Genomic DNA, 26,113 nt, shown 5'->3' on the forward strand with positions numbered 1-26,113 from the left:
CACCTGAGCCACCCAGCCACGGCTAGTTCAGCTTTCATTAGTAGTACACATTTCCTTGAGAAAGACACTGTTTGGGTGTGAGTATATTCATATCCTGTTCATTGACTTTGGGTTTTAAATTTAACTCATATCTTGGGCTTATTAAAATTGTATTCCTATCTTCTGTATTCTTTGATCTGCTTTCTGTTTGTTTTTGAAATATATTTGATATGTGACATTGTGTAAGTTTAAGGTATACAACATGTTGATTTGATATTTATATTGCAGCATGATTGCTGTTGTCTAACACCTCTATCGTGTCACATAATTATCATTTCCTTTTTGTGATGAAACAATGAAAAAAGAATACTTAAGATCTAGTCTCATCCTAGCTGGTTTGACTCAGTGGATAGAACGTCGGTCCCGGGTTTGATTCAGGTCAAGTGCACCTACCTCAGTTGCAGGCACCTCCCCACCGCATGCCCTGGTCAGGTCTTGTGTAGGAGGCAACCAATTGATGTGTTTCTCTCTGTCTTTCCCTCTCTCTTCCACTCTCTCTAAAAATCAAGGATTAAAAAAAAAAATCTAGTCTTGCCCTAGCCGGCTTGGCTCAGTGGATAGAGCAGCGGCCTGCGGACTGAAGGGTCCCAGGTTTGATTCCGGCCGAGGGCACAAGACTGGGTTGCGGGCTCAATTCCCAGTGGGGGTGTGCAGGAGGCAGCCGATCAATGATTCTCTCTCATCATTGATGTTTCTATCTATCTCTCCTTCTCCCTTCCTCTCTGAAACCAATAAAGAAATATATATATTTTTTAAAAATCTAGTCTCTTATCACATTTGATATTTTAAAATACAGTTGTATTATCTATAATCACTATACTCTGTATTAGATCTCCAGGACTTTAATATCCAGTAGTGTAAGTTTAATATTTCTCCTATTTCCTCAACCCGCTCCCCCACTTCTTTTTTCTTTTTTTTTTTCTCCTCACCCGAGGACATTTCTACATTGATTTTTAGAGAGAGGGAAAGACAGAGAAACATCGATGTGAAAGAAACACATTGATTGGTTGCCTCCTGCATGCACCCTAAACAGGACCCCGGCCAGGGAGGAGCCTGCAACCAAGGTACGTGCTTGTTGATTGGAAGCCTTACCAATAACATAGACAGTTGATTAACATAGTTTGTATGTTATATGTATTATTATTCTTACAATAAACTAAGCTAGAGAAAAAGAAAATCATAAGAAAGAGAAAATATATTTACTGTATTTATTGAAAAAAATTGCATGTAAATGGACCCACGCAGTTCATACTCGTGTTGTTCAAGGGTAAAGTGTAGTGACAAGCATAAAGATCCTTCAGGACATCAAACACTTTCGTGAGGTGTGATGGGTGAATCAATTTGGAGAGTACTTCAAAGATTCATAGAAGATGTTAAAGACTTAAAAGTCTTTTGTTAAAAAGAAGAAATGCTTCAATTTGTTTCCCTAACTTATTTGACAAGGGAACCTTTGTAAAGTAATACTGATTAAACATGGTCATGAATTAGTAGAATTCCAAGAGAAACATTTTAGGACACCTGCTTTCTACTGTGTAATCTTTGTAGGTGATATTTGTACACTTGGCAATACTGAAATAAGAAGTTTAAAAATGAAACCTTTACCTATCAACATTTTTCACTTCTTAATATCTCATTCTTAAATTATGACTACATGCAGATATTTTAAAATATTATAAAGTAAATATGATATACTTGCAACATTGACTTAGTTATTGATCCCATTTTATGTTCAAATATAGTCTAATTTTATAGAAAAATAAACTAATAAGATCAAATGATTGCACATTTCCTATCAATATTTTATAAACTTACATTTGTTTTCATTGCTGTGTGTATGTACTTTAGATTTTTGAGTTGCATATACATATTTTTTAATATCAGTACTTGGTATTTTAATTTTTATTTTATGACATATATTTTTATTAATTTCAGAGAGGAAGGGAGAGGAAGAGAGAGATAGAAACATCAATGATGAGAGAGAATCATTGATTGGCTACCTCCTGCATGCTCCCTACTGGGGATTGAGCCCACAACCTGGGCATGTGCCCTTGACTGGATTTGAACCTGGGACCCTTCAGTCTGCAGGCCAATGCTCTATCCACTGAGCCAAACTGGCACAGTACTTGGCATTTTAGATGCTGCAAGTGAAGTGATGCCACAGTTTGTTTAACCATTCCACAGTTTATTTTTCAATGTTATGTATCAGGTGAGCCATGAGAATTTGGGCACAAATTTCAAAATCTTTCCCTATTCCATTGTCATCTTAGTTCCTTTGATTGCATCATAAGCTAATTTCTTGGGGATCTAGTTTCTAAAAAGTAAGAGTCTACTATTGTTCTGTATATTGCAAGTTGAGGTTAAATTTAATTAAGATTAAATCAGGTAGTACCAAATCCAGCGTTGTGGGTGATTATTGCCACCAGTAACACTTTTAGTTTTAACAGTGATTTTCTATTGTTATTAGAGACTATTCTATTCAGACTAGAGGCCCAGTGCACGAAATTCGTGCATTCAGGGGTGGGGGGCTCCCTCAGCCCCGCCTGTGCCCTCTTGCAGTCCGGGAGCCCTCAGGGGATGTCTGACTGCTGGCTTAGGCCCGCTCCCCCAGCGGGCCTAACCCAACAGTCATTAAGGAGGTGGAGGAGGCTCCCGCCACCACTGCTGCTGTGCTCTCCAGCTTTGAGCCCGGCTCAGGGCTTCTGGCTGAGTGGTGCTCTCCTGCGGGAGCGCACTGACCACCAGGGGGCAGCTCCTGTGTTAAGCATCTGCCCCTTGGTGGTCAGTGCGCGTCATAGTGACCGGTCATTCCACCTTTCAGTTGATTTGCATATTAGCCTTTTATTATATAGGATTGCCAAGATTCTCTTAAAATGATTTTTACAGTTTGTTTGAATCAAGATTCAGATATGGTCCATACATTCAAGTGAGTCTTTTAAATGTAATTTTATAGGTTTCCCCTTTATCTCTTTTTTTCCTTGTGGTTTAAACACTTTTATGATATGCTTAGATGTGATTTTTCTTTGCATTTCTGTTCTGCTTGGGTTTTGAGGTTTAAGTCTGTGGATTTGTGTCTTTAATCAGTTTTAGCACAAATTGGGCCATTATCTCTTCAAAGACTACTTTCCCCCCATTCTGTCTTCTCTGTCTGGGTTGCCAACAACAGGTACATTGGGCTTTGTCACAGTGTCCTGCAAGCCCTTTACATTCTATTCTGTATTTTACTGTGGTTTTTTTCCTCCCTCTGTTTCTTAATTTCTCTAGTTCCTATTAAACTATCTGCCAGTTCTCTTATTCTCTCTTCTTTTGTACCTCATGTGAAATTTATTGTTATTAAGTTTCCATTTGATTCATTTACACACACACACACACACAGTCTTTCTGAGTCTTTTCATTTTTCTTTCCCATTTTTTCCTGAACATATTAATCATTTTTATTTACATCTTTGTCAGCTGACTCCAAAGTCTGGATCACTGGGCACTCTCTTTCTGTGTTGTTTTCAGTCAATGTAAGATACTGTTTTTAAGAGGTTTGGCTGCTTCGGTACTCTCCGGTGCAGATCCACTTTTTTTCTAGGCATATATAAAGGGGGGCTGAACACTTTTGTGTGCAAGTTGGGACTGAGCTGAGTTGCACCTGGGTTACAAATTTGATGAGGCTTTGTCCCTCTCTGGTCCATTCTTAGGGCATAGCCTTGTTTCTTAACCCCCATCTGAAAATGCCTGGTATGTTGACCAGTGTCCTGTCCCTGAACTCTAATTCTAGTTTCCTCAGCAGAGTGAGACTGCCTCAAACCTCCTCTCTATTTTTCAGAGGCTTTCTACTTAGTTTCTAACCCATCACAGCTTCAGAATTTGCTAAATTCCTTGAAAGGGTGAGTACCTGACGTGTCATATTGGGAATTTGGCACTTCAAATGTCTAATGTTCTCTCTTCTGCCCTTTTATAGAACCATCAAAAGCTCTACTCATTTCTCTGCCCCTAGAAGTGGCCCTCTATCAAGGCAACCAAATTCTAAGCATCTTTTCTAAAATCACCCATTGTTCTCAAGAAGAAGTACCTCTACACTTCAGTGGTTCTTCCCTCTCTGCATCTTGTCTGCTCAGTATTGTCATTGTTTTAGCATTTCTCTTAATAGCTTAAAGTTTTTGTTTTGTCCTTTTAAACTCTGGCCTTACTAGTTATTCTCAGAGTTCTGATTTACTGTAAACTACCCCTTATCCTCATAATTTATTTGTTGTGAAAACTCATTTATCCCTTCATATCTATGGCTTGCTTTTTTTCAGATTATATCCCTATAGTGTAACTTTCTTGCCTCTTGGTATATCTACAATGTTTTATTGGATGCTGGGCATTTAATTTTATTTTTTTGACATATGTGGATTGTGTTATCTTCCTTTAAAGAGGCTTTGTTTTGTTGGTAAGTAAGTTCCTTGAGATACAGTTTTTTCTTCGCTGGGGGGTGGTGTAGAGTAGTTTATTTAATAGTTAAGTCCACTAATAAATAGGGATCTTCTGGGGTCTTTCTTGAATGCGTTATGCCACTGGGCTGGTCAAAATTCAAAAGCCTCCCACCTGTGTGAACTCTGAGAATCGTTCAGTTCACAGCTCTTCATTTGTTCTTTGCCTTACCTGGTAGAGTTTCACCCTGTATGTGGGCTTCAGATTGAGTGAACACTTAAGAGCAGTGGTTCTCAACCTTCCCAATGCCGAGACCCTTTAATACAGTTCCTCATGTTGTGGTGACCCCCAACCATAAAATTATTTTCGTTGCTACTTCATAACTGTAATTTTGCTACTGTTATGAATCGTAATGTAAATATCTGATATGCAGGATGTATTTTCATTGTTACAAATTGAACATAATTAAAGCAGTGATTAATCACAAAAACAATATGTAATTATATATGTATTTTTCGATGGTCTTAAGTGACCCCTGTGAAAGGGTTGTTCGACCCCCAAAGGGGTCGCGACCCACAGGTTGAGAACCGCTGCTTAAGAGTATGTCATGAAGATTTCTATATGGCTCCCTTTTCTTGAGAATTCTGCTTCACAATTTCCAATCACCTGATCTTCTAAACTTCACCTCTGGAGGTTTGTTTCCTCAATTCCATGAAACCACTGTACTCTGCTTAGATCCCCTCTACCTGCTGTGCAGTCTGCAGTGTATCTCCAGGCAGAAAGCTGGGGCTATCACAGAAGCTGCTTCATGTGTTTCTCAGTTGTAAGCTATATGTTGTCCAGTTTTCTAGTTTATGGTTGTGGGATAAATCTGATCACTGTTGCACGACCCACATGGCTCAGTGGTTGAGCGTTGACCTATGAACTAGGAGGTCACAGTTCGATTTCCAGTCAAGGCACATGCCTGGGTTGTAGGCTCCATCCCCAGTGGGGGTGTATAGGAGGCAGCCGATCAGTGATTCTCTCTCATCATTGATGTTTCTAACTCTCTCTACCTCTCCGTTCCTCTCTGAAATCAATAAAAACATATATATACATATACATATACATATACACTGAGTGGCCAGATTATTATGATCACCTGACGTTTGTAGGCAAATTAGCTATAATTTTGCGCTGAAGTTGCTAGGGGGCCAGACCATTCTAAATAGGGAAGCAGGTTGTTCACCACGACAGTAGAAGTGATTTTTTTCTGAAGATATTGGGTAAACAACGCGATTTAACAGCCTTTGAATGTGGGATACACACACACACACACACACACACACACACTCACACTCTGAGTGGCCAGATTATTATGACCACCCCATCAGCACTTCGTTGGGCCACCTTTTGCCTTCAATACTGCGGCGATTCTTCTTGGCATTGACTCCATGAGATGTTGCAAGGTGATGCGAGGAATCTGACACCATGCCTAATGAATAGCGCTGTTCAGTTCTGTGAGATTTGATGCAGTGGTCGGCAAACTGCGGCTCACGAGCCACATGTGGCTCTTTGGCCCCTTGAGTGTGGCTCTTCCACAAGATACCGACTTCTGCGCATGGGCCACGAAGTTTCAATTGCACTGTACGTACGCGCCCGCACGTGGTATTTTGTGGGAGAGCCACACTCAAGGGGCCAAAGAGCCGCATGTGGCTCGCGAGCCGCAGTTTGCCGACCACTGATTTGATGGTTGTGGAACCAGCTGCCTGATGGCTCTTTTAACTTCGTCCCACAAATGCTCAATTGGATTGAGATCTGGTTATTGTGTAGGCCACCTAAGCAAGGTAAAGTCTCCCTCATGTTCTTGAAACCACTCCTGCACAATACGAGCACTGTGGCATGGCGCATTGTCTTGTTGGAAGAAGCCAACTTCATTGGGATACGCCTTCAACATGATAGGATGAACTTGATCAGCAATGATATTTAGGTATGTTGTGCTATTCATGAATTAAAGGGCCCAAATCGTGCCAGGAAAAACATGCCCCCAAACCATAACACTGCCCCCACCAGCTTGAAGGGTTGTACTCATGCATGTGGGGGTGCATGCTTTCATGCTGTTTCTGCCAAATTCTCACTCTGCCATCTGCATGATGCAACTGGAAACGTGATTCATCGGACCACATGACTTTTTTCCAATGCTCGACTGTCCAATCCTTGTGTTCCTGTACGAATTGGAGACATTTTATCTTGGTAACTGCAGACAGCAAAGGTGTTCGAACAGGCCTTCGGCTTCCATATCCCATACGATGCAGTGTATGGCTAAGTTGCCTACGATGTCAGGTGGTCATAATAATCTGGCCACTCAGTGTGTGTGTGTGTGTATCCGTGTATCCATCCCATGTTCAAAGGATGTTAAATCGTGTTGTTTACCCATATCTTCAGAAAAAAAATCACTTCTGTCGTGGTAAACAACCTGCTTCCCTATTTAGAATGGTCTGGCCCTCTAATCCTCAGTCCTACCCTAAGAGGCCCCGCCCCGCGTCTCAGTGTCCGGGTAATCGCTGCAAGCACCTCTGAGAGAAAGCCGCCCTTGAGTTCCGACCGATGCCAGACAGTCCAGTTTCTCCCCGTATGAGTCTGGGTCCCCAGAGACTGGCCCGGAACTGGAGTTCAGAGCAGTCGGGAGCTTGAGACTCCCTCCAGATTCAAAAAGACAGCCGCGTCCTCAGTCGCCAGCCCTTGCCATGTGCGCCTCCGTACCTCTGCACTTTATTTCCGCACCTCCTTTGGGTCTCAGTGTGCTTTTCTCTTTCCTTCTAGTTGTAGAATTTTCACTCAGCCAGCCTTCCTGTGGTTCTGGATGATGTCAGTTTTGTCTTTTAGTTGTATTTTTGAAGTGGTTGTGTGAGGCAGCAATTTCCGGTGTTTACCTATTCCGCCATCTGGTTTTCTAGGATATACTTTTTTGTTTTTTTAATCTGGTCACTGTTACTCCTTAATGGCTGGAAGTAGTCTTGTGGCGGTATTGTTTTCTTTTCCAAAATTTTATTATGATATTATTTAAACATGGTAAAGTTGAATGACTTTACAGTATATTTACCTGCAGTAACATTTTACCACATTTTATCACATATTCATATTTCCATTCATTAATTACATAATTTTTACTTCATTGAAAGTCAGTGGTGTTCCTCTGCTGCATTTCCTGAAAACTGTTAGTTGAATATAGAGGCTTGAACAAATTTCATTTTGAGCTTTGTCAAGGGGAAAAAAAGGCGTCTTGAGAACTTGCATCAGAAGACACATAATGTCTTGTCTCTCTTCTCAGCCTCTAGTGGTCATTGCCTACACCTATTATTATATTAGGAGTTGAAGAATTAGGGGTATTCTACTTGTTTAATTTCTGTTTCGTTTGTTAGCTAGGCTATATCTATACAAAGAAAATAACTTTTGCAATGTTGGTTTAAGCAAAGTCATAATTTATACAGAAAAAGGCATGATTCGTGTTTGTTTCCTTTTGTCCACTAGTTTTCAAAATAACAAGTTGGTTTCCTACTATCTTCTAAGAGCAATCAGTGAAATCTTTGATGGAGGAGGGGGATGTGTATAGATTATGAAGTCATTGGTTTAAACTTACTTGGCTTATTTCAAGGCATCGAAATTTTTTTGATGTTCAGATTGTCATCTTTGATTAGTAGAAGCTCCTCCAGGCTTGCTCTTGAGTCCTTTTGCCTTGGCTGCAGTAGTCTTGAGAGCTTTCTTATTTTTCACTATTAATATTTAATAGGAACCCACACTTTGAATTTTTCTAGGCGGCCTGACCATAATTTGAGCTTTGTGGTTCTCAATAATTTTGCTTTCCCAGGAAACATTTGGCAGTGTCTGTATTCATTTTTGATTGTCACAAAGGGGGAAGAAGGAGAGTGCTACTTGCACCAGGGGCAGAGGCCAGGAATGCTGCTACTTATTTGCAGTGCGCAAGGACAGCCCTTTCTCACAATCCATGAAATTGACATTGCTGGACCTTTATTAACAGACTAGAGGCCCAAACGGGTAGGGTCTCGAGGCCTGGCCGGTGATTGGGCCGATCTGGGCCGTCTGGCTGCCGGATGGGGCCTCCCTTCCCTGGCTGCCGGCTGGGGCCTTCCTTCGTTCCACGCCGCCCTCTGTTGGTCAGCACCCTCTGTTGGTCAGCACCCGTCATAGTGAGCGATCAAACTCCCGGTCGAACTCCTGTGGTGACAATTTGCACATTAGGCTTTTATATAGATAACTTAACAAAGGTCATACAACTAACCTTCACAGGACCTTCTTTGCATGCCATCCATCTATGTGGTTGCAAAAAGTAGGCATTTGAGGAATGTTGATAAAGAGCATATATGTATGTATCCTTCTCCTATACATGATCATAAACATAAACAGCTTTAAAGTGATATCAGTGCTAAAACTAAATTTAGCTCTTGCAGTTGTTACAGAATTTTTGATAGATTTTTGAGGCTACTCTTCTGTCTTTATTATGATACTACCCTTGTTCCTAGCATCCCTTCTCATAGTGCCATTCCACAGGCAAGTTTTTTCTTCTAGGACTGTGTGCTGCCAATTAATTTGGGGGGGGGGTTTGATTTGTTAAATGATAACCTTGTTCTAAAGCAGTGGTTCTCAACCTTGGCTGCACATTAGAATCACCTGGGAATCTTTTTAAAATCCTGATTTCTGGGCCTCATCCTCCGGAAATTCTGTTTCGTTATTATGGGGTGGGGCCACAACATTAGTCCACCAAAGAAACAGAATTTCCGGAGGAGGAGGCCCAGAAATCAGGATTTTAAAAAGATTCCCAGGTGATTCTAATGTGCAGCCAAGGTTGAGAACCACTGTTCTAAAGTGTAGCTAATGAGTTCCATGTAGTCCAGGAAAACTTGTCACCTTATTTGAAACCACCTAAAAGTCTTTTTAGGAAGAGATGTCAGCTGTTGTTGGTTATTAAGGTTCTTAGGTGGATGAAGTTGCTGGAGAGAACAAGTCATGTCCCACCAGGGAATTGGGAGTCCACTATTCACTTTAGCAGATGGTTGAGAACCATGAAAGTGGTAGAAACATGTAGGTTTTGTAAAGTGTTCTTAGAAAGCAGTTTCAATAGCTTTGAAGTATAACAAGTTTGATGCCTAGGTAAGCATTTAGGGCTTCAAAAACCTGGATTTCATCACAAAGAAGCAAGTTTACTTAATTACTTTGAAGGTTCATGTGTTGGAGAAATGGAAGTGTTAACAAACTAATCAAACTTTTGTTATCGGTGTCATATAGGTATCTAGAAAAAGCCTTTTAAATCTTTGGTGTAACGAGTTGGGAGCTGGGTTTTTATCAGACACTCAATTGTCACTTTTGCCTGACTCTTCGCAGGTTTATCGAAACAGCCCAATGCGCTCTGGCTGTGATGTGAATCCCTTCTGTGCACTGTGTGGCTCAAGCAATGCCAACACCATGCCTCCGGAAATCCACTACGAAGCCCCTCTGTTGGAACGCCTTTCCCAGTTGGACTCTTGTGTTCACCCAGTTCTGGCATTTCCAGACGGTAAGAAAGGCCACAGAATATAGTCTAATAAATGAGACTCAAAGGGTTGAAAGTGAAAGGAAGTCAGCCAAGATCTTGGTACAACTCAGATATTATGATTGTATTGCTATCTGTCAACAGTCTTCTCAGAATTTTACAGATAGGATGCAATAGATCCATCAGATTTGCTATAAGAGAAAGATTTCTCCCAGCACTTCAAATGGCTAGGCGGGGCTAAGGACAGTTGCCTCCAGCCACAAGCAAAGTGGTCTGTTATATCCCTGTATATCTTTAAAAATGTATTACCTGTGTGCCCATTATGTAAAATAGGGTGGGCAGCACTATTCTGAGAGAATGTCTTCATATTGGGTGTGTATGTATTACTGGGAGTGGTTACATGACAGCTTTCCAAGGTGTACGTGAGCATAGATCTTCATTGTTAGCATGTACTATTTTTCTAAGACTAACCTACCTGATAAGCCTCTGTGTTTGCCAGTTTTCCTTGTCATAATTGCTCTTCTCCCATTTCACAAAAGAAAATTATTCCTCTTACCCATATTGAGTCTCTTTTCTGTTTTGTTTTTTCATATTAAGTTTCAATGTGGGTCTTGCCCCAGAGTATAAAAACTTTAGGCAGTAGGGACACCAAATGGACCATTTCCAAGAATTCATGGCTCCTGAAGGAGAATCCTGTGGGAATTAAGTAAAAAAGAATTGGAGTAAAAAAATTAATGAAGATGGAGTTACCTTATTTTGTGTAGATTCTGTGTTTGTCATCTTAGAGTAAATATTAAGAGACTAAAGTTAGACTTCATTCTATCTAAAAGTCTGATTGACTAAGGTTTAAAAGAAAGATTTTTCCTTCAGCTAATTAAGCTAAATACATTTCCATGTCAAGGTGTCTATTAAAATATTTCTGAGTTTATGTTTTGTTTTGTTTTTAATTGCATTTCATATGGTACAAGTCCATGAGCAAAAATGTTAAAACCACTGCTCTAGATATCACCTGCAAGAATCCAGTGCTTTCATAATCTGGATTATTTCATTTATTTTCAGATAATCTCAGGATCTGGCTCCAACCTAAAGATATAATAAGCATTTCCTTTCAAATCACTGGTATTTTATCTGTTATGTTATGGCTGTTTTTAAATTTACTTTCCATTACTTAAATTGTAAGCTTCCTGAGGGTAAGGGACCATGTTTTTCTTCCTATTCTGTCCTTTATAACACCTCACAGATATTCTGTGCAATTTTTTTTCGAGGAGGGTAATTGAGATAGGAATATGTTAAAAGATAACTGAAATAGGACTCTGAGGAATGAGAATTATGTGGGATGTAAGGTTTACTTGTTTGTAGGAGAAAAAAATGTTTTAGCATGAGTGGTATGTAAACTTTTTCTTAAAGGGACAGATGCTCAGTAATTTGGATTTTTTGAGCCGTACTATGTTTAGTCTGTGCAGCTTCACAACTCTGCCATAGTAGTACAAAAGCAGCCATAGACAATATATAAACAAATGGTGTGGCTGTGTTATAATAAAACTTTATTTATAAAAACAGTCATTGCCCTAGCTAGCTTGGCTCAGTGGATAGTTGTTGGCCTGCGGAGTGAAGGGTCCCAGGTTCCATTCCAGTCAAGGGCACATTGCCTGGGTTGCGGGCTTGGTCCCCAGTGGAGGGCGTGTGGGAGGCGGCCATTCAATGATACTCTCTCATCATAGATGTTTCTATCTCTCTCTCTCTCTCTCTCTCTCTCTCTCTCTCTCTCTCTCTCTCCCCCTCTCCTTTCTTCTCTTAAATCAATAAAAATACATATATTTTTTTAAAAAACCACAATCATTAATAGGCCCTGGCCAGTGTGGCTCAGTTGGTGAGTGTCATCCCGTGCACCAAAAGGTTGAGGGGTCAATCCCTGGTCAGGGTGCATATGAGAGGCAACTGATTGATGTCTCTCTCTCTCTTTCTCTCTCCATCTCTCCCTGCCTCTCCCTTCTTCTCTAAAATCAGTAAAAGCATTTTTTTAAAAATCATTACTGATATCTGTTCTTTAAATGATGCAATTCTTTTGTTTATTTTGTTAATTCTCATCCGAGGACATTTTTTCCATTGATTTTTAAAGAGAGTGGAAGGGGGAGAGAGAGAGAAACATTGATGTTAGACACATTTATGTGAGGCACATCAATTGGTTACCTCCTGCACCTGCCCTGACCGACCGGGGCGGGGGATCGAGCCTGCAATCGAGGTATGTGCCCTTGACTAGAATCGAACCCGTGGCCCTTCAATCCGTGGGCCTATGCTCTATTCACTGAGCCGAACTGGCTAGGGCTGAATTCTTTCTTAACCACCTAAATTCTGTAACTACTCCCTGACTTGTTATCAAAACTCCCTTTGACTAAAGAAAGGACATGGGATAATATTCTTGCTGCCATTTACTTTTAGCAAGAGTAGAAATGCTTAGAAAACTTGGAGCATATGAATAGTAAGCTAGGCAGGAGTTTAGGTCAGGAACGGTAGAGCTGTAAATTAGCTTAAAACAGAATGAATCGAAGACACTAAAGCATTTTCCTCTGCTTCAAATTCCAGGGTCATTGACTTCTACCTTCTCTTGCCATTGGGTTATTGCTCATACACCTGCTATTTGTATAGCATTTTGTGGTTTAAAAAGCACTTTTCCCACAACCTGCCTTAATTGCTTCTCACAGTAATCTTGTAAGGTGTTGCTTTCAGCTTTCCAGGTTAAGAAACAGGTTTGGAGAGGTAGTAGTTTTATCTCAGGCTAAATGGCTAAAGACTTTAGATGGCTGAAGAATTCAGACTCAGGTCATCTGATGCCTGACCTTCATTTTTCTCTATTCTGTGTTCCTCCCCAGCCAGGTTATTAAGAGAAGTCAGGTTTCTACTCAGTTCCACACTCTGGGTGCAGATGAAGCCACCAGGAAGACTTAGGAACATTTCTCGGATTAGTTACTCTCTCAGGTTTACCATGTTGAATTGTGTAGTCTCATATTTGAAAAAGAAGTCTGAAACCTATACTGGTAGTTATATTCTGATTCCCATAAGGCCTCTTCCATACTCATTGAATATCAACTGATAAACATGGTGAGCATTCCTTTGGCAACAGTATTACCATGTACAGTTTTGAGTTGTCTCCTCCATGTGCCCTTGACTGGAATCGAATAGCTAATAGTTCCCTATTAACTGTCCTTCTGGCTGCATCATATCTGTAGATCTAACCACTGCCCTTATGCTTCCCCAATCCATCCCATTCCAAGCAACTCGAGGTAGCAATGAGGGAGAAAAGAAGGAAAGATCATTTTCCTGCCTGCCTCTATTGTTTCTCCCTTTTTCTCTCTTGTCTTATATACACACAGAGCTCCTAACCATGACACTGGGGTTTGAACAAGAAATGGTCATTAAATTCTCCTTATAGGAAGAGAATTCATATAAAGGAGAATATTTATATATCTTTTACTATACCAAGTTGGATGGATGGACATTTTTGCCTATGGATAAATTAGACTTTCTGTGAGTTGACCTGGGGTCCTAGATACCATATTAATATTGTTCTTATTCAGGTAATTTTGCTTTATCCTAACAACTCCCACATTCAGAATGCAATCTATTTGTAAACTAGAAGATTTGCAGGGCCACAAGTCCACAGGGCACCATCCTATGTGAATAGTTCCCCCTAAAGTATTGAGATTCCCTGTGTATCATTGTGTAGAATAATGAATAACAGTGAAGACTAGCAGCTAGAATAATGCTGTGTAGGTCAGACGTGCATCAGGGTCACCTTTTTGCAACCTCTTCATTTTTAAGTAGAACCAGTTGTGTAGTTTGTGAGGCTAGGAACCAACGGAGGCTCGTAATACTAGATTTCTGTCTCCCTTCTTGACCTCATTCACTCACATTAAGTGTAGCTAGAGATGATAGAATTTGAGGAACTGTAAGCCAGGCAGGAATGTGGAGGCATTAGGGTGTAATCACTTTTTAGTGTTCCAGAAAGAGGGGCTTGTTTCCTTACCACCTTACTTAATCTTGGTTAATCTTTAGCTTGAAATGTAGAGGATATATAACCTTGGGGAAAACCATGTTAGTTAGGTTTGTGTTTAATAAGAGCACCACCTGCTGGCCATGAAGATCTGTGTTTTGAGAGAGCTTGCCAAGACAACTAGCTGTATAGGTGGCTACCACAACTTGCCAGCAGGAGGAGGGAGTGAGCATTGCAAACACCCCAAGAAAGTGTGTTTTGAGAAAATGGTGGAAGAGTATGAGCAAAACCATCAAGTGAATTGACCCTGGTGAGCCTGTAGTCAAGGTCTTTTCATTTTGTTTGCAGAAATAGTAACTTAAGATGTTTGTAATCATTTCTGTTTTCTTGTTACTGACCTGATCAAGTATCTGCAATCTTTATTCTCTAATAATAGCACTTTAATGCCATTGCCTGTGAAGGTATAGAACAGTGATGGCGAACCTATGACACGTGTGTCAGAGGTGACACGCGAACTCATTTTTTTGGTTGATTTTTCTTTGTTAAATGGCATTTAAATATATAAAATAAATATCAAAAATATAAGTCTTTGTTTTACTATGGTTGCAAATATCAAAAAATTTCTATATGTGACACAGCACCAGAGTTAAGTTAGGGTTTTTCAAAATGCTGAGCTCAAAAGGTTCGCCATCACTGCTCTAGAAGAATAGAAACAGGATGTTTATCAGTCTTTCAAACCAATAAAGTTAACCCTTTGCACTCCGCTGTCCCCTCTCAGGGGACATCGGAATTCTAGCATATCACTCGGATGTCCCCTCTCAGGGGACATTGCAGTTTATTAGTGATTACGGGGAATTGAGTTATTTCAACGCAACTTTTTGAGACATGCATGTTTCCCTGAAGTTTTATCTTGAAATGGCACAAGAAATTAAATCAAAATATCATAAAATTACTAAGATATATACAAGAAATGTCAGCGGGTTTTGTGTCGGATTAAACAATAAACTACATATTCCCGATGTGGGACAAAGAAAACGGGACTGCATTGTGTGTTCTAACAGGAAAACACCTGGTGGCAGGCGTCAAACCACTTATTACTGTCAAACATGCACTAATCAGCCTGCAATGCATATTGGGGAGTGTTACAAAACTTATACTGTACAAAATTATAAACAATAAATATTGTTTTTTTTGCAAATATACATTCCTCGATGTCACCCAATTCATATAAGTCCAATATCATTATAATACGTTACTTGGTTCCAAAATTATACTAAATAATACGAGGGTCTGTAAATGCACGTTTCCGCCGCAAAGTAGCGTCGAGTAGCTGGTAGCCAATGTCCAGAATGGTTCGGAGTGCAAAGGGTTAAACATCAGAATATGAACAGAAAACTCCATCGATTTAACAAAAGGTGTTTGGGGTGTATTTTGGTTTTGAACTTGAAGAATAAAAAAGGCCAAAGTGACTTGCTTGTGAATAGGAGAATGACCTTCGTAAGGTTCAGATAAAGAGATATTCTATATCAGCAGTAGCCAACCGGTGGTCCGTGGTGTGATGTTTCCCTGGCTGGTGTGGCTCAATTGGTTGGGGCATTGTCCTGTGCACCCAAGGGTTTGGGGTTCAATCCCTTGCCCTAGGGCACATGCAGGAAGCAACCAGTCAATGTGTCTCTTACACATCCATGTGTCCCCACTCTCCCCCTCTTTTCCACTCTCTAGATACAATGGAAAAAATATTGTGGGGTGAAGATTAAAAACAACAAAAGAATGGTGTGATGTAGATCTTGCCTACTGCGAGAGTCAGAGTTACTGGTGAACTCACCTCACTTCATGAGATAGGAGCCCGTAGGCCAGGTGTTTGGACTAACCTTTAGGTGTTTTGTGTTTCTTGCAGATGTTCCCACAAGCCTGCACTTCCAGAGCATGCTGAAATCTCAGTGGCAGAATAAACCTTTTGACAAAATCAAACCTCCCAAAAAATTTTCACTTAAGCACAGAACACCCATGCCAGGCAGTCTGCCAGATCCAACTCGTAAAGACAGGCACAAGTTGGTCAACTCCTTCTTAACAACAGCCAGTAAGTTTTAGAGGACCAGGGAGTCCTCTAGTTATTTTTCTGTTCCTTTTATAGTCTCACGTTACTGGTTTGCTATAGCAGTATGTTGGGTTTGGGAATTGACTATACAAAGTCAGCTTACAGTCTACTTCTACTTGTCTTGGATTTTTTTCAGATGGACCCAGAATGCTCAGTGAACAGCCATCAGTGGCACAGCATTGGGTCTATCTGTGAACAGGCTCTCTTCTGTAGCCTGGTGTCACATTTCTCTGGTTGAGGACCCTTTGGGCTCCCTAGCCATTTTGCTATTTGCTAGAAGCATCAGCCCCAGAGGATTGTCCTGCTGCCCCAGGTGTCTATATTGGCCTAGAGAGAACTCAAGAGCTCGGAATTTAAATAAGATTAAGAGAAGATATTTCACAGCTCTTTTTCTGTTCCCCTCTTCAGAGCTGTCCCATCACCAAACCCGGCCTGACAGGACCCACAGGCAGCACTTAGACGATGTGGGGTCTGTGCCTGTGGTGGAGCGAGTGACAGCGCCAAAAGCAGAGCGCTTGCCCAACCCACCACCACTCGTGCATGACCCAAACCACAGCAAAATGAGATTGCGAGACCATTCATCTGAGAGAAGTGAAGGTAGGGCCAGGCCCGGCACCTCTACCTGCATTGCACCTGCTCGGGGCTTTCTGGGGCAGCCTGCGCTTCTCTTAATTGCCCCCAGCTTTGTCCTTCACTCTAGGAAGGCAGAGTAGAGGGACCTTACTGCTTCTAAATGCAGGCCACTTCTTACTGCTGCAGCAACCTCTGCCCAGCCCCTTACCAGTTTGCTTCACCTTTTTATCCTCCAGGCTTAGAAAGCATTTTGCCTTTACTGTGTATTTCTGGAATTCCTAGCCTTTGCTAGGAATTTCAAGTAGAGCTGGTTAGAGGTAGCCACATATTCTTCTTTTCTGTTGACTTCTGCAGTGTTGAAGCATCACACAGACTTGAGCAGTTCGAGCTACTTGGCAGCCTCCCACCATTCACCGCACAGTCCTTTGGTGCGACAGCTCTCCACCTCATCAGACACCTCTGCATCCACCAGCTCCAGCCCACAGGTTACAGCCAGCACATCTGTAAGTACCTGCATGAAATTGGCCGCACAGCCCCTCTGCAGTTTCAGCTCATTCAAATGTCTCTTTGGAAGAGTTTAGAGAGTGAATTATGAAGCCCAGGGCAGTTATGAGGACTCAACTCATTTCAGAAAGGAAGGGAGAGAGGGGTAGAAACAATGATGAGAGAGAATCATTGATTGGCTGCCTCCTGCACAGCCCCATACTGGGGATTGAGCCCACAACCCAGGCATGTGCTTTGGACTGGAATCGAACCTGGGACCCTTCAGTCAGCAGGCCAATGCTCTATCCACTGAGCCAAACCAGCTAGGGTGTTATGTGTCTTTTTAAAATCAGAGTGGTGGTATTTGATTTTCAACAGAAAATCAAATTGAGTTGTTTTTCATAATAGAGATGGATCTGTGTTGAGCCATCCATAGAAAGCTTGATGCAGAGAAAAACCCTTAAAGTGGTCAATGACTATTCAAGATTTGTGGGACTAAGTTTCACATAGCACTCAACAGTACCATGGCTCTAACCCTCTTAGTCTAAGAAGTAAGCCAAGAGAAGTGATAGAGGAGCGATACCTATAGGTATTGAAGACATTTGATTTCCCAGCTTTTAACTCTACTGGTGAGTGGAGCTACTGTACCGAGAATAAAGACTGATGTTAGGGTGCCTGGAACGGAAGGGAGAAGGCCCATGCTTTTCCGAGGTACAGAGCAGAATTACAGATCCAGCAGGCCACCCTGGCAGTGCTTACTGGTACACTCACAGTGACCTCATAAGTACTGCATTCTATCCAGAAAGCTGGTCTCATAGCCATTTCAGACACACATTAGAATTTCGTTATAATATTTAGTTCCTCAAGGTGTGCCTCCTTGAATACATCTACCTGTAGTGGCTTTCTGTACTAAAGGGTCCTTTATGTAATAATTATAATAATGGTAATACTAATAATAAAACATTGCCGCTGTAATGTGTCAGTGCTAAGTGTTTTCCACGTGTTCTTTCAGTCAGTTCTATAATACCCTTTGAGATGTAGTTGGTGTTAGGGATTCCCATTTTGTAAACAGGGAAACTAAGGCTTTCCAAAGTTAAATAAATTGCATAAGCAAGGCAATTTGTGATGGTTATAATTGTGATTCAAACCCAGGCCACCTGGCTGCAGAGCTGGCTCTCTTACATTACATACACAGTGTTGACCACTGGGGCACCCCATGGCAGAGGCACCTTATGCGGGTGCTTTGAAACCCCTTCAGAACTGACATCAAGAAACTTCTAAGCCCACAAAATGTGCTCACTAGGTAACTGTGATCAGGTAGGAATTCACTTTGTTCTGTCTTTGCTCTTAATAGTCTCCATGTTCCTTCCTCTTCTTCACCTCCTACATTCCACAGATTTTGTCTAAATAGGTGTATATAGTATCTGTCACAAACTTAGCTACCCATCAGCAAAAGGTAGATAACCAAAAGACCAAAGGATTTCAGAGAGAGTTGAATTCTGATAGAAAATCTGAACTCTGAGATTCAGTATTTCTCACCTGCCAACCCTCCTGTGTCTGGACACTGTTAACTTGGGCCTGGATCATTTGACATTTTTACTTAATATTTATTGAGTATAAATTTTGTACATAACCCTGTGTTAATCATTAAGGCTCTTGCTGCCTTTTTATTTTATTTTTTCTCTAAGAAGCTGGATTTATTTAATAAAGTGAAAGCCCAGATACTTAAAATAAGGTAGAGAAACTAAAGGACATGGAGAGACATTTAGGGGGACAGAGAGCAGGAAGAGGTGTGTATGCTAGTGCTTCACAAAAGATTGTGGATGCACCGGAATCAACTCAATTACTTTAAAAAATATCCCTGAAGATTCTGATTTCATAGTCAGAAAGGGGAGTCTGAGAAATTTTTTTTTTTTAAGCTCTCCCTCTTCATCTTGCTTCTGATGTGCAACCAGGTGTGGGAACCACTATCCATTCCCATCACCTGCTCTCCACCTCTGATTCTAAACAGGAGAAGAGCAGTTATGTTCGACCAAATTAGTATCTGATGGAATGGGGGCGAGTCATTTTAGGGAAAATATATACCTGTTTCTGGCAGCAGTTTCACTTTTTTAAAAAATTTATTTTATAGAGAGAGAAACATCGGTTGGCTGCCTCATGTACGCCCCCTACTAGGGATCAAGCCCGAAACCTGGGCATGTGCCTGACTGGGAATTGAACCAGTGACCTCCTGTTGTATGGGATGACACTCAACACCTGAGCCGTACCAGCCGAGCTCGCATTCATTCTTTTTTTTTTTTTTTTAATATATTTTATTGATTTTTTTACAGAGGGGAAGGGAGAGGGATAGAGAGTTAGAAACATCGATGAGAGAGAAACATCGATCAGCTGCCTCCTACACACCTCCCACTGGGGATGTGCCCGCAACCAAGGTACATGCCCTTGACCGGAATCGAACCTAGGACCTTTCAGTCCACAGGCCGACGCTCTATCCACTGAGCCAAACCGGTTAGGGCTCGCATTCATTCTTGATTAAGATATATGGAAAGCTATCTGTTGGGGCTTCCTTAAGGAACTCTTCTTGTAGTAAGACATACAGTTTCAACAAAGGTATGGCAGTCAATGACAGTCTATTCCAGTGATTTTTCAACCAATATGCTGCAAGAATTTTTAAAACATGCAATACCTGACTATGTACTCCAGGGCACTGACCTCTTTTCCCTTAGATTGTCAAATAAGAAAATGACAACAGCCAACACAACCATATCCATCTGGTGTGACTGAATCAAAATTATACCTTTTTTTGTTGTTCTTATATCAGGAAAAAATATATTCTTGGGTGTGCCACAAAATTTTACTAATTAGTTTACATGTGCCATGAGATAGAAAAGGTTGAAAATTACTGATCTATTTTCACTTGATAGAAAAGGAACTTCAGGTGAGAAAGACATTGTGATAACCTTAAGTCATAGGTAGTAACGCAGCTAAAATCCTTGCCCAGGAAGCGCACTGCCTTTCAACGTTCTCTGAGAATGTCCTGAAATGATGGGGTGAGTCAATTATATGTCACCCTCCAGGAACAGAGTAGAGTGGTTGGTTGTAGGGAACAACCTCTTCCTCATCTTCTTTCACTAACCTCTTCTGGGCCAAGCACACATGGTGGTTTGGGTTTGAATGCAGTCTCTTAGGTGTTTCCAGCTGTATTGTCGCCACGGCAGCACGTTTGTCACCCACTGTTTCCCTCTGGCCTCTCACAGCTCAATTGCCAGTCTCTGTGGCAGGGTGTAGGGTGTTTGCTATCTGGGCACAAACAGCTAGTGGACTTTTTCCTCCATCTACGAAACCAAGCCCTTTGGCTTTATTCCTTCTTTGATCTCCCAGCTGTTGTAGGTGCCCACCTTCTCATTGGATCCTCATTAGTCTTTCCCAAGAGTTTGATCTTCTCAACTTCCCTTTCCAGGAGTGAGCTATAGAACCCAGTCCTCTTCTTCAGTTTCTCTCCGCTCATCTAGAAAGCTCTCAGCTCTTCCCCCAAGAATAATAGCCACAAAGAGGGAAATCACATAGTGGCTGAGCAGATGGTGGGTTCAGATTTAGCTGAAGAGTTCAGATCTATAAGAAGGAGGTGATTTCGTGACATCCAAGGTTAGATGATCTATTGAGCTGGACCTATTTTGGGGGCATCTTTCAGGATAAGGGAAATCATTTTTATAACCCGAAGAGTCACCACTAGGTTTAAGCATTGCTTTTAGGAGCTACTATGAGTCTGAGTCATGGGTGGGGATAAAAAGGGGGAGCAGAAAGGATTTAAAGTGAAAAGAGGTGCCTGGCCGGAGTGGCTCAGTTGGTGGTAGGTGTCCTTCCCATGCACCAGGAGGGTTGCAGGTGCAATTTCCAGTCAGGGCCCATGCCTGGTTGCAGACTCGGCCCCCGGTAGAGGGCATGAAGGAACAGCTGATTGCTGTCTCTATCTCTCTTCCTCTTTGTCTAAAAAAAAATCAATTTAAAATGTGTATTAAAAATTATTTTGAAATAAGGGGGAAGGGTAGTAAAGGTGTTTATGGAGGAATAGGAACCACAACTGACTCAAGGCCCCAGAATACCCACCCTGTGAAATTCACAGACGTCTCTTCACATGAGCCCATGAAGGGGGCGGGTGGACAGTGAGACCTGTGCACAGGAGGCACTTATCAGGACCCACCTAATATTTCTCCTGAGGGCTTTGTTATGGGAGACCATCTCCTAGAAGCAAGCAGCTGCTGCCCAGCCCCCACCCGTGGGACCCAGGTGCCTGTTTATTGGTGATCCTGTTTTAAGTCTCTGGTGTATGCTTTGATGTTTGTAGAATTGTGCCTCTCTTTCAAACTTACCTTTGTCTTACAGCAGCCAATAAGGAGGAGAAGGGGAGAGAGCTCATTTGACATTAACAACATTGTCATCCCAATGTCTGTTGCTGCAACAACCCGTGTAGAGAAACTGCAATACAAGGAAATCCTTACTCCCAGGTAGAGGACTTAAATAAATCGGCTTCTCTCCTTATTCCTTTTTACTTTGTCTCTCGTCACTGAGCTCTGGGTCCTAGCTTTTTTTTTTTTTTTTTTTTTTAAATATATTTTATTGATTTTTTACAGAGAGGAAGGGAGAGAGATAGATAGTTAGAAACATCGATGGGAGAGAAACATCGATCAGCTGCCTCCTGCACATCTCCCACTGGGGATGTGCCTGCAACCCAGGTACATGCCCTTGACCGGAATCTAACCCGGGACCTTTCAGTCCACAGGCCGACGCTCTATCCACTGAGCCAAACCGGTTTCGGCTCTGGGTCCTAGCTTTGAGTTTTGTCTTCTCTTTAAGAGGAAGTTGTGTGTAACAGAAGTGAAATTATTTCTTATTAGTTCTCTCTCATTCCATTATTTAAGTCTAATCCAGTGATTCTCAACCTTCTGGCCCTTTAAATACAGTTCCTCATGTTGTGACCCAACCATAACATTATTTTCGTTGCTACTTCATAACTGTAATGTTGCTACTGTTATGAATCATAATGTAAATATCTGATATGCAGGATGGTCTTAGGCGACCCCTGTGAAAGGGTCGTTCGACCCCCAAAGGGGTCGTGACCCACAGGTTGAGAACCGCTGGTCTAATTAGACCACAGGCCACAAAGTGGTGATAGACGTTATTCTGTTTGACACAACAATGTGTTTTAAAATACTGAATTTGTCGTCAGCAACAAAGCAGGACTTCACATATGAATCTCTGTTTCTAGCTTTTGTTGATATATCAGAAGATTGGGTGACCGTGTATATGCGATCCCATGTGGTAGCAATCTGCTGGTGCTAAATAGTGGTGGTCCCTTTAAATAAGTTCCTTTGTTTTTGTCAGTCTCCGAGCCTGCATTGGGTTTTTAGCCCTTGTGGATATTGAGTGTGGGGCCTCTTTTAGAGGCCTCCAGGGCAAAGGAGGACACGCTCTATAAGAGGGCAGAGCCTGCCAGCAGAAAGCAGTGTCACTCATAGGTACATGGCTCTCATTCTTGCATGGACATGTTTATCCTGCTCTGGAAAATTGCCATCTCATGATTGTCCCTTCTTGGTTTTGCAGCTGGCGGGAGGTCGATTTTCGGTCTCTGAAGGGGAATCCTGACGAAGAGAACGAAGAGGTAATGGCATGGTCATTCTCTCTTAAAGAAGATACACACGCATGGGTGTACACATCCAGACCTGTGGTGTCAAATGCTGCAAGCTCACATTCCTGTTTTGACGGGGAAGAGTCTAGTGTGGGGTGGGGCTGGCTCTAGAATTGACCTACCCATTCTTAAACTCAGCTTTCTGGAAGAAATTGTTCATCATTGAAGCTGCTCTATTGCAGATCGAGGACTTGTCTGATGCAGCCTTCGCCGCCCTGCATGCCAAATGTGAGGAGATGGAGAGGGCTAGGTGGCTGTGGACCACAAGCGTGCCACCCCAGCGGCGGGGCAGCAGGTGATGCGACAGGGAATTTGGGCCGTGTCCATGGAATTGCCACTGCATCTCAATTGCTTTTGCTCTTCATATTCAGCCATTGGCAGTAGCCGAGAGTACAGACGTTCCTTGGTGTTTGTTGCAACCAGTGAGAGTACAAGCAGTCAGACTCTGGTCTCCTGAAAAGCAGGCTGGCTGACATTTGGGGGCCTCACCACACACTGTCTTTCCTTTGGACAGTGGAGCATGGTTGGGTGGTCGTGCTCAAAAGAACTGCCCCACCTTATCTCCAGTTATTGTTCACAGTTGCAGAAGCCCTCGGGATTCTCAACTAGAAAGATTTAGATTCGATTTTGCTCTTTCCTTTGACTATAATTTTCCGAGTCTGAACTAATTGCCCTTCCCCTGTGAGTTCTAGGCATTGGGCAGGGATTAGCGCTGGCATTGTTCAGCCCTGGCTTTCTTTTGGGATGACAGTTCCAGATGTCATATTGTGCAGCCACCTTTGTACTCGGTGGTGGGAGGACATGAGGGGATTTGTGATTCCTGGGAAAGAACTGTTGGTGTTAGTCTACCTTGGCTCCTCTGGTGGGACACTTGCTTTCATGCCTCTCCAGAACCCTCCTCCCCCACCCCCCAATAATATACTAGAAATTCCCTTTACTCAGGCACTCACATTTGCACTTCTTGGTGTACAGGTCTTACAGGTCATCAGACGGCCGGACAACCCCCCAGCTGGGCAGTGCCAACCCCTCCACCCCCCAACCCCCCTCTCCTGATGTCAGTAGTAGCCACTCTTTGTCGGAGTTCTCCCACGGTCAGTCCCCCAGGAGCCCCATCAGCCCGGAACTGCACTCGGCCCCCCTCACCCCTGTGGCACGGGACACTCTACGACACCTAGCCAGTGACGACACCCGTTGTTCCACGCCAGAGCTGGGGCTGGACGAGCAGGTAAGGGATGCTGCCTTTGCATGGGTTGGCAAGTGGGTCGTGAGATGGGGAAGGGGCAGTACTGCTGAAGATGGATCTTCATGTCATGACTCCCTCCCATTGTGAAGGGGAGGAGGGGCTGCACTTGAAATTGACCTTCTGAAGGCACAATGGAACTGGCCATGGTTAAAAGGGCGCCCACTCTGTGAGGGGTCTTCCCAAACCACCCAGGAACTCGAGAGAGACTGGTCAGGGACTCTAGTCCACACGTGTTGGGGCAGGAGGCAGCTGGTACTGGGTGCTCACCAAGGCAACTTGTCTGCCCACAGTCTGTCCAGCCATGGGAGCGGCGAACCTTCCCCCTGGCCTACAGTCCCCAAGCAGAGTGTGAGGACCAACTGGATGCGCAGGAACGGGCAGCTCGCTGCACTCGGCGCACCTCAGGCAGCAAGACTGGTCGAGAGACAGAGGTGGCGCCCACCTCACCTCCCGTTGTCCCCCTCAAGAGTCGGCATCTAGCAGCAACAGTCACAGCTCAGCGTCCAACTCACAGATGAGCGGGAGACGAGAATCTAAAGACTCACTAACTATTGGCATTAAAGCTTGAGAAATCTCTGCGTTTGATATTCAAACATCATATGCCGGAAATTTTCACAGTTTTTAGTGAATTTAAGGAATTTAGATTCTACTTTGGTATTTTTTTTTTCTCATTTTGATTTTTGTTTTGTTTTGGTTTTGGTTTCCATGTTTTGTTGTCACACACCTGAGCACTTCCTCCAGCTGGCAAACAGAAGTTCAGGATAAGACCCTGCGGCCTGGTCCTGGCACATCCTCTGCACTGTTGAATCACTGGACTTAGCGGCGTTTGATGACCACCTCTCCCTCGCACCTGTGGGCAGGGTGGGACAGCCAAGTGGGCAGAGGGAATGGAAAGCTCCAGCTCAGTGTTGCCACCGTAGGTTAGGGTGGGAGAGCAGCTCGCTCTGGGCTCTTACCCCTCCCCACTCCTCCGCTCCCCTCCCACCTGTGGCTTGGCTCAGCTCCGGCCCTCCTGGCTGGGTCTCCCTTGGCCATCTGTGCTGGAGCACCCGCGCCAGAGCCTCAGCTGTAACTGCCAGCTAGGATGGCTTCCCCTGTCACCCAGATCTCGGAGTCTGATGTGGGGTTTCCTCTGCATTTGGTCATCTCTGTATTGACTCCTTAACTGCAGTTAACCTGGCTGTGGCTGCTCAGGTCCCCATCCTGCCCCTTCGTGCCCTCTTGTCTGCTCCCCATGCCATATACATACCTACGCACACCAGTTCTTCCACTCGGACTTTTTTACCCTCTCCTGTTCCATGAAGCTAGAGTTAGGACTACTTAACCTCTATTCCCACCTCTGCAAACTAGGGGTCTGGGAAGTGAGCAGCCATTTCTTGTATGTAATTCTGTTTTCTCCGGCTGATTCATTCAGTCGTTTCCTTCCCCCTCCAGTTCCCTGTCAGTGTCAGTTCGGCCCTTCCTCTTTTAAGTTTCCCTTTCCTGTGGAACATTGTCTCGTCCCAGCTGTGGTTCCCATCGCTCCCCCGTGATCACTCCCTGGTTGTTAACCTTGTGCCTGTCTCATGTATGATCACATTACCAAAAGGGGCAATAAGGACTTTTTTTTTTTTTTTTGCCATTTTGTAATCATATAAAAATAGTAAGCAAACTGCTTAATGGTTGGGGTTTTTTCACAATTTTCAACATTAGTGATTCTTTTTGATTCTGTTTGCAAGTTAAAGGGTTTGTCATTGTTTCTTTAAAAAAACAATAATGCACCATATCCCTATGCATAAAGTGCTTCTTCTATTTATAAGGTTGAAAATTCTGAATAACCCTTTTAGCATTGTAAAAAAAAAAAAAAACAAAAACAAAAATGGAAAAAAAAAACCTTGTATTTTGTAAATATTTTCTTTTTCTGCTTTGAGCTGTGTATTGGCAGCGAAACATGTAGCTGTCTTTGTTCTATAGAAATGCTTTTCTTCAGAGAAGCTGATCTTTGTTAATGTCTTGATTCTGTTCGCAAAGCACAGACTAGTGCTTAAAAAAAAAGGAAGGAAAAAATGAAAAAAATAATAAAAAAAAGTTACAGAA

The 26,113-nt window shown here is 42.6% G+C and overlaps 1 protein-coding gene across 8 annotated transcripts in view; it reads left to right on the forward strand.

Moving 5' to 3' along the window:
- KANSL1 (KAT8 regulatory NSL complex subunit 1) overlaps positions 1-26,113 on the forward strand; it is a 155,298-nt gene extending 129,185 nt beyond the window's left edge. For 5 of the 8 annotated variants that reach the window (XM_014458711.2, XM_023756785.1, XM_023756784.1 and 2 more), the window contains 9 exons: positions 9,816-9,987; positions 15,852-16,034; positions 16,461-16,649; positions 16,980-17,128; positions 21,492-21,613; positions 22,710-22,767; positions 22,977-23,089; positions 23,767-24,019; positions 24,328-26,113. In XM_014458711.2, the coding sequence (XP_014314197.1) occupies positions 9,816-9,987; positions 15,852-16,034; positions 16,461-16,649; positions 16,980-17,128; positions 21,492-21,613; positions 22,710-22,767; positions 22,977-23,089; positions 23,767-24,019; positions 24,328-24,555 (1,467 nt within the window). In that variant the 3' untranslated portion in view covers positions 24,556-26,113. The remainder of the gene's footprint in view (positions 1-9,815; positions 9,988-15,851; positions 16,035-16,460; positions 16,650-16,979; positions 17,129-21,491; positions 21,614-22,709; positions 22,768-22,976; positions 23,090-23,766; positions 24,020-24,327) is intronic. The other 3 variants (XM_023756788.1, XM_006092189.2, XM_023756786.1) reach the window with 2 other exon arrangements.

Source organism: Myotis lucifugus, unplaced genomic scaffold (genome assembly GCF_000147115.1).
Source record: "Myotis lucifugus unplaced genomic scaffold, Myoluc2.0 scaffold_99, whole genome shotgun sequence".
Taxonomy (NCBI): Eukaryota; Metazoa; Chordata; class Mammalia; order Chiroptera; family Vespertilionidae; genus Myotis; species Myotis lucifugus.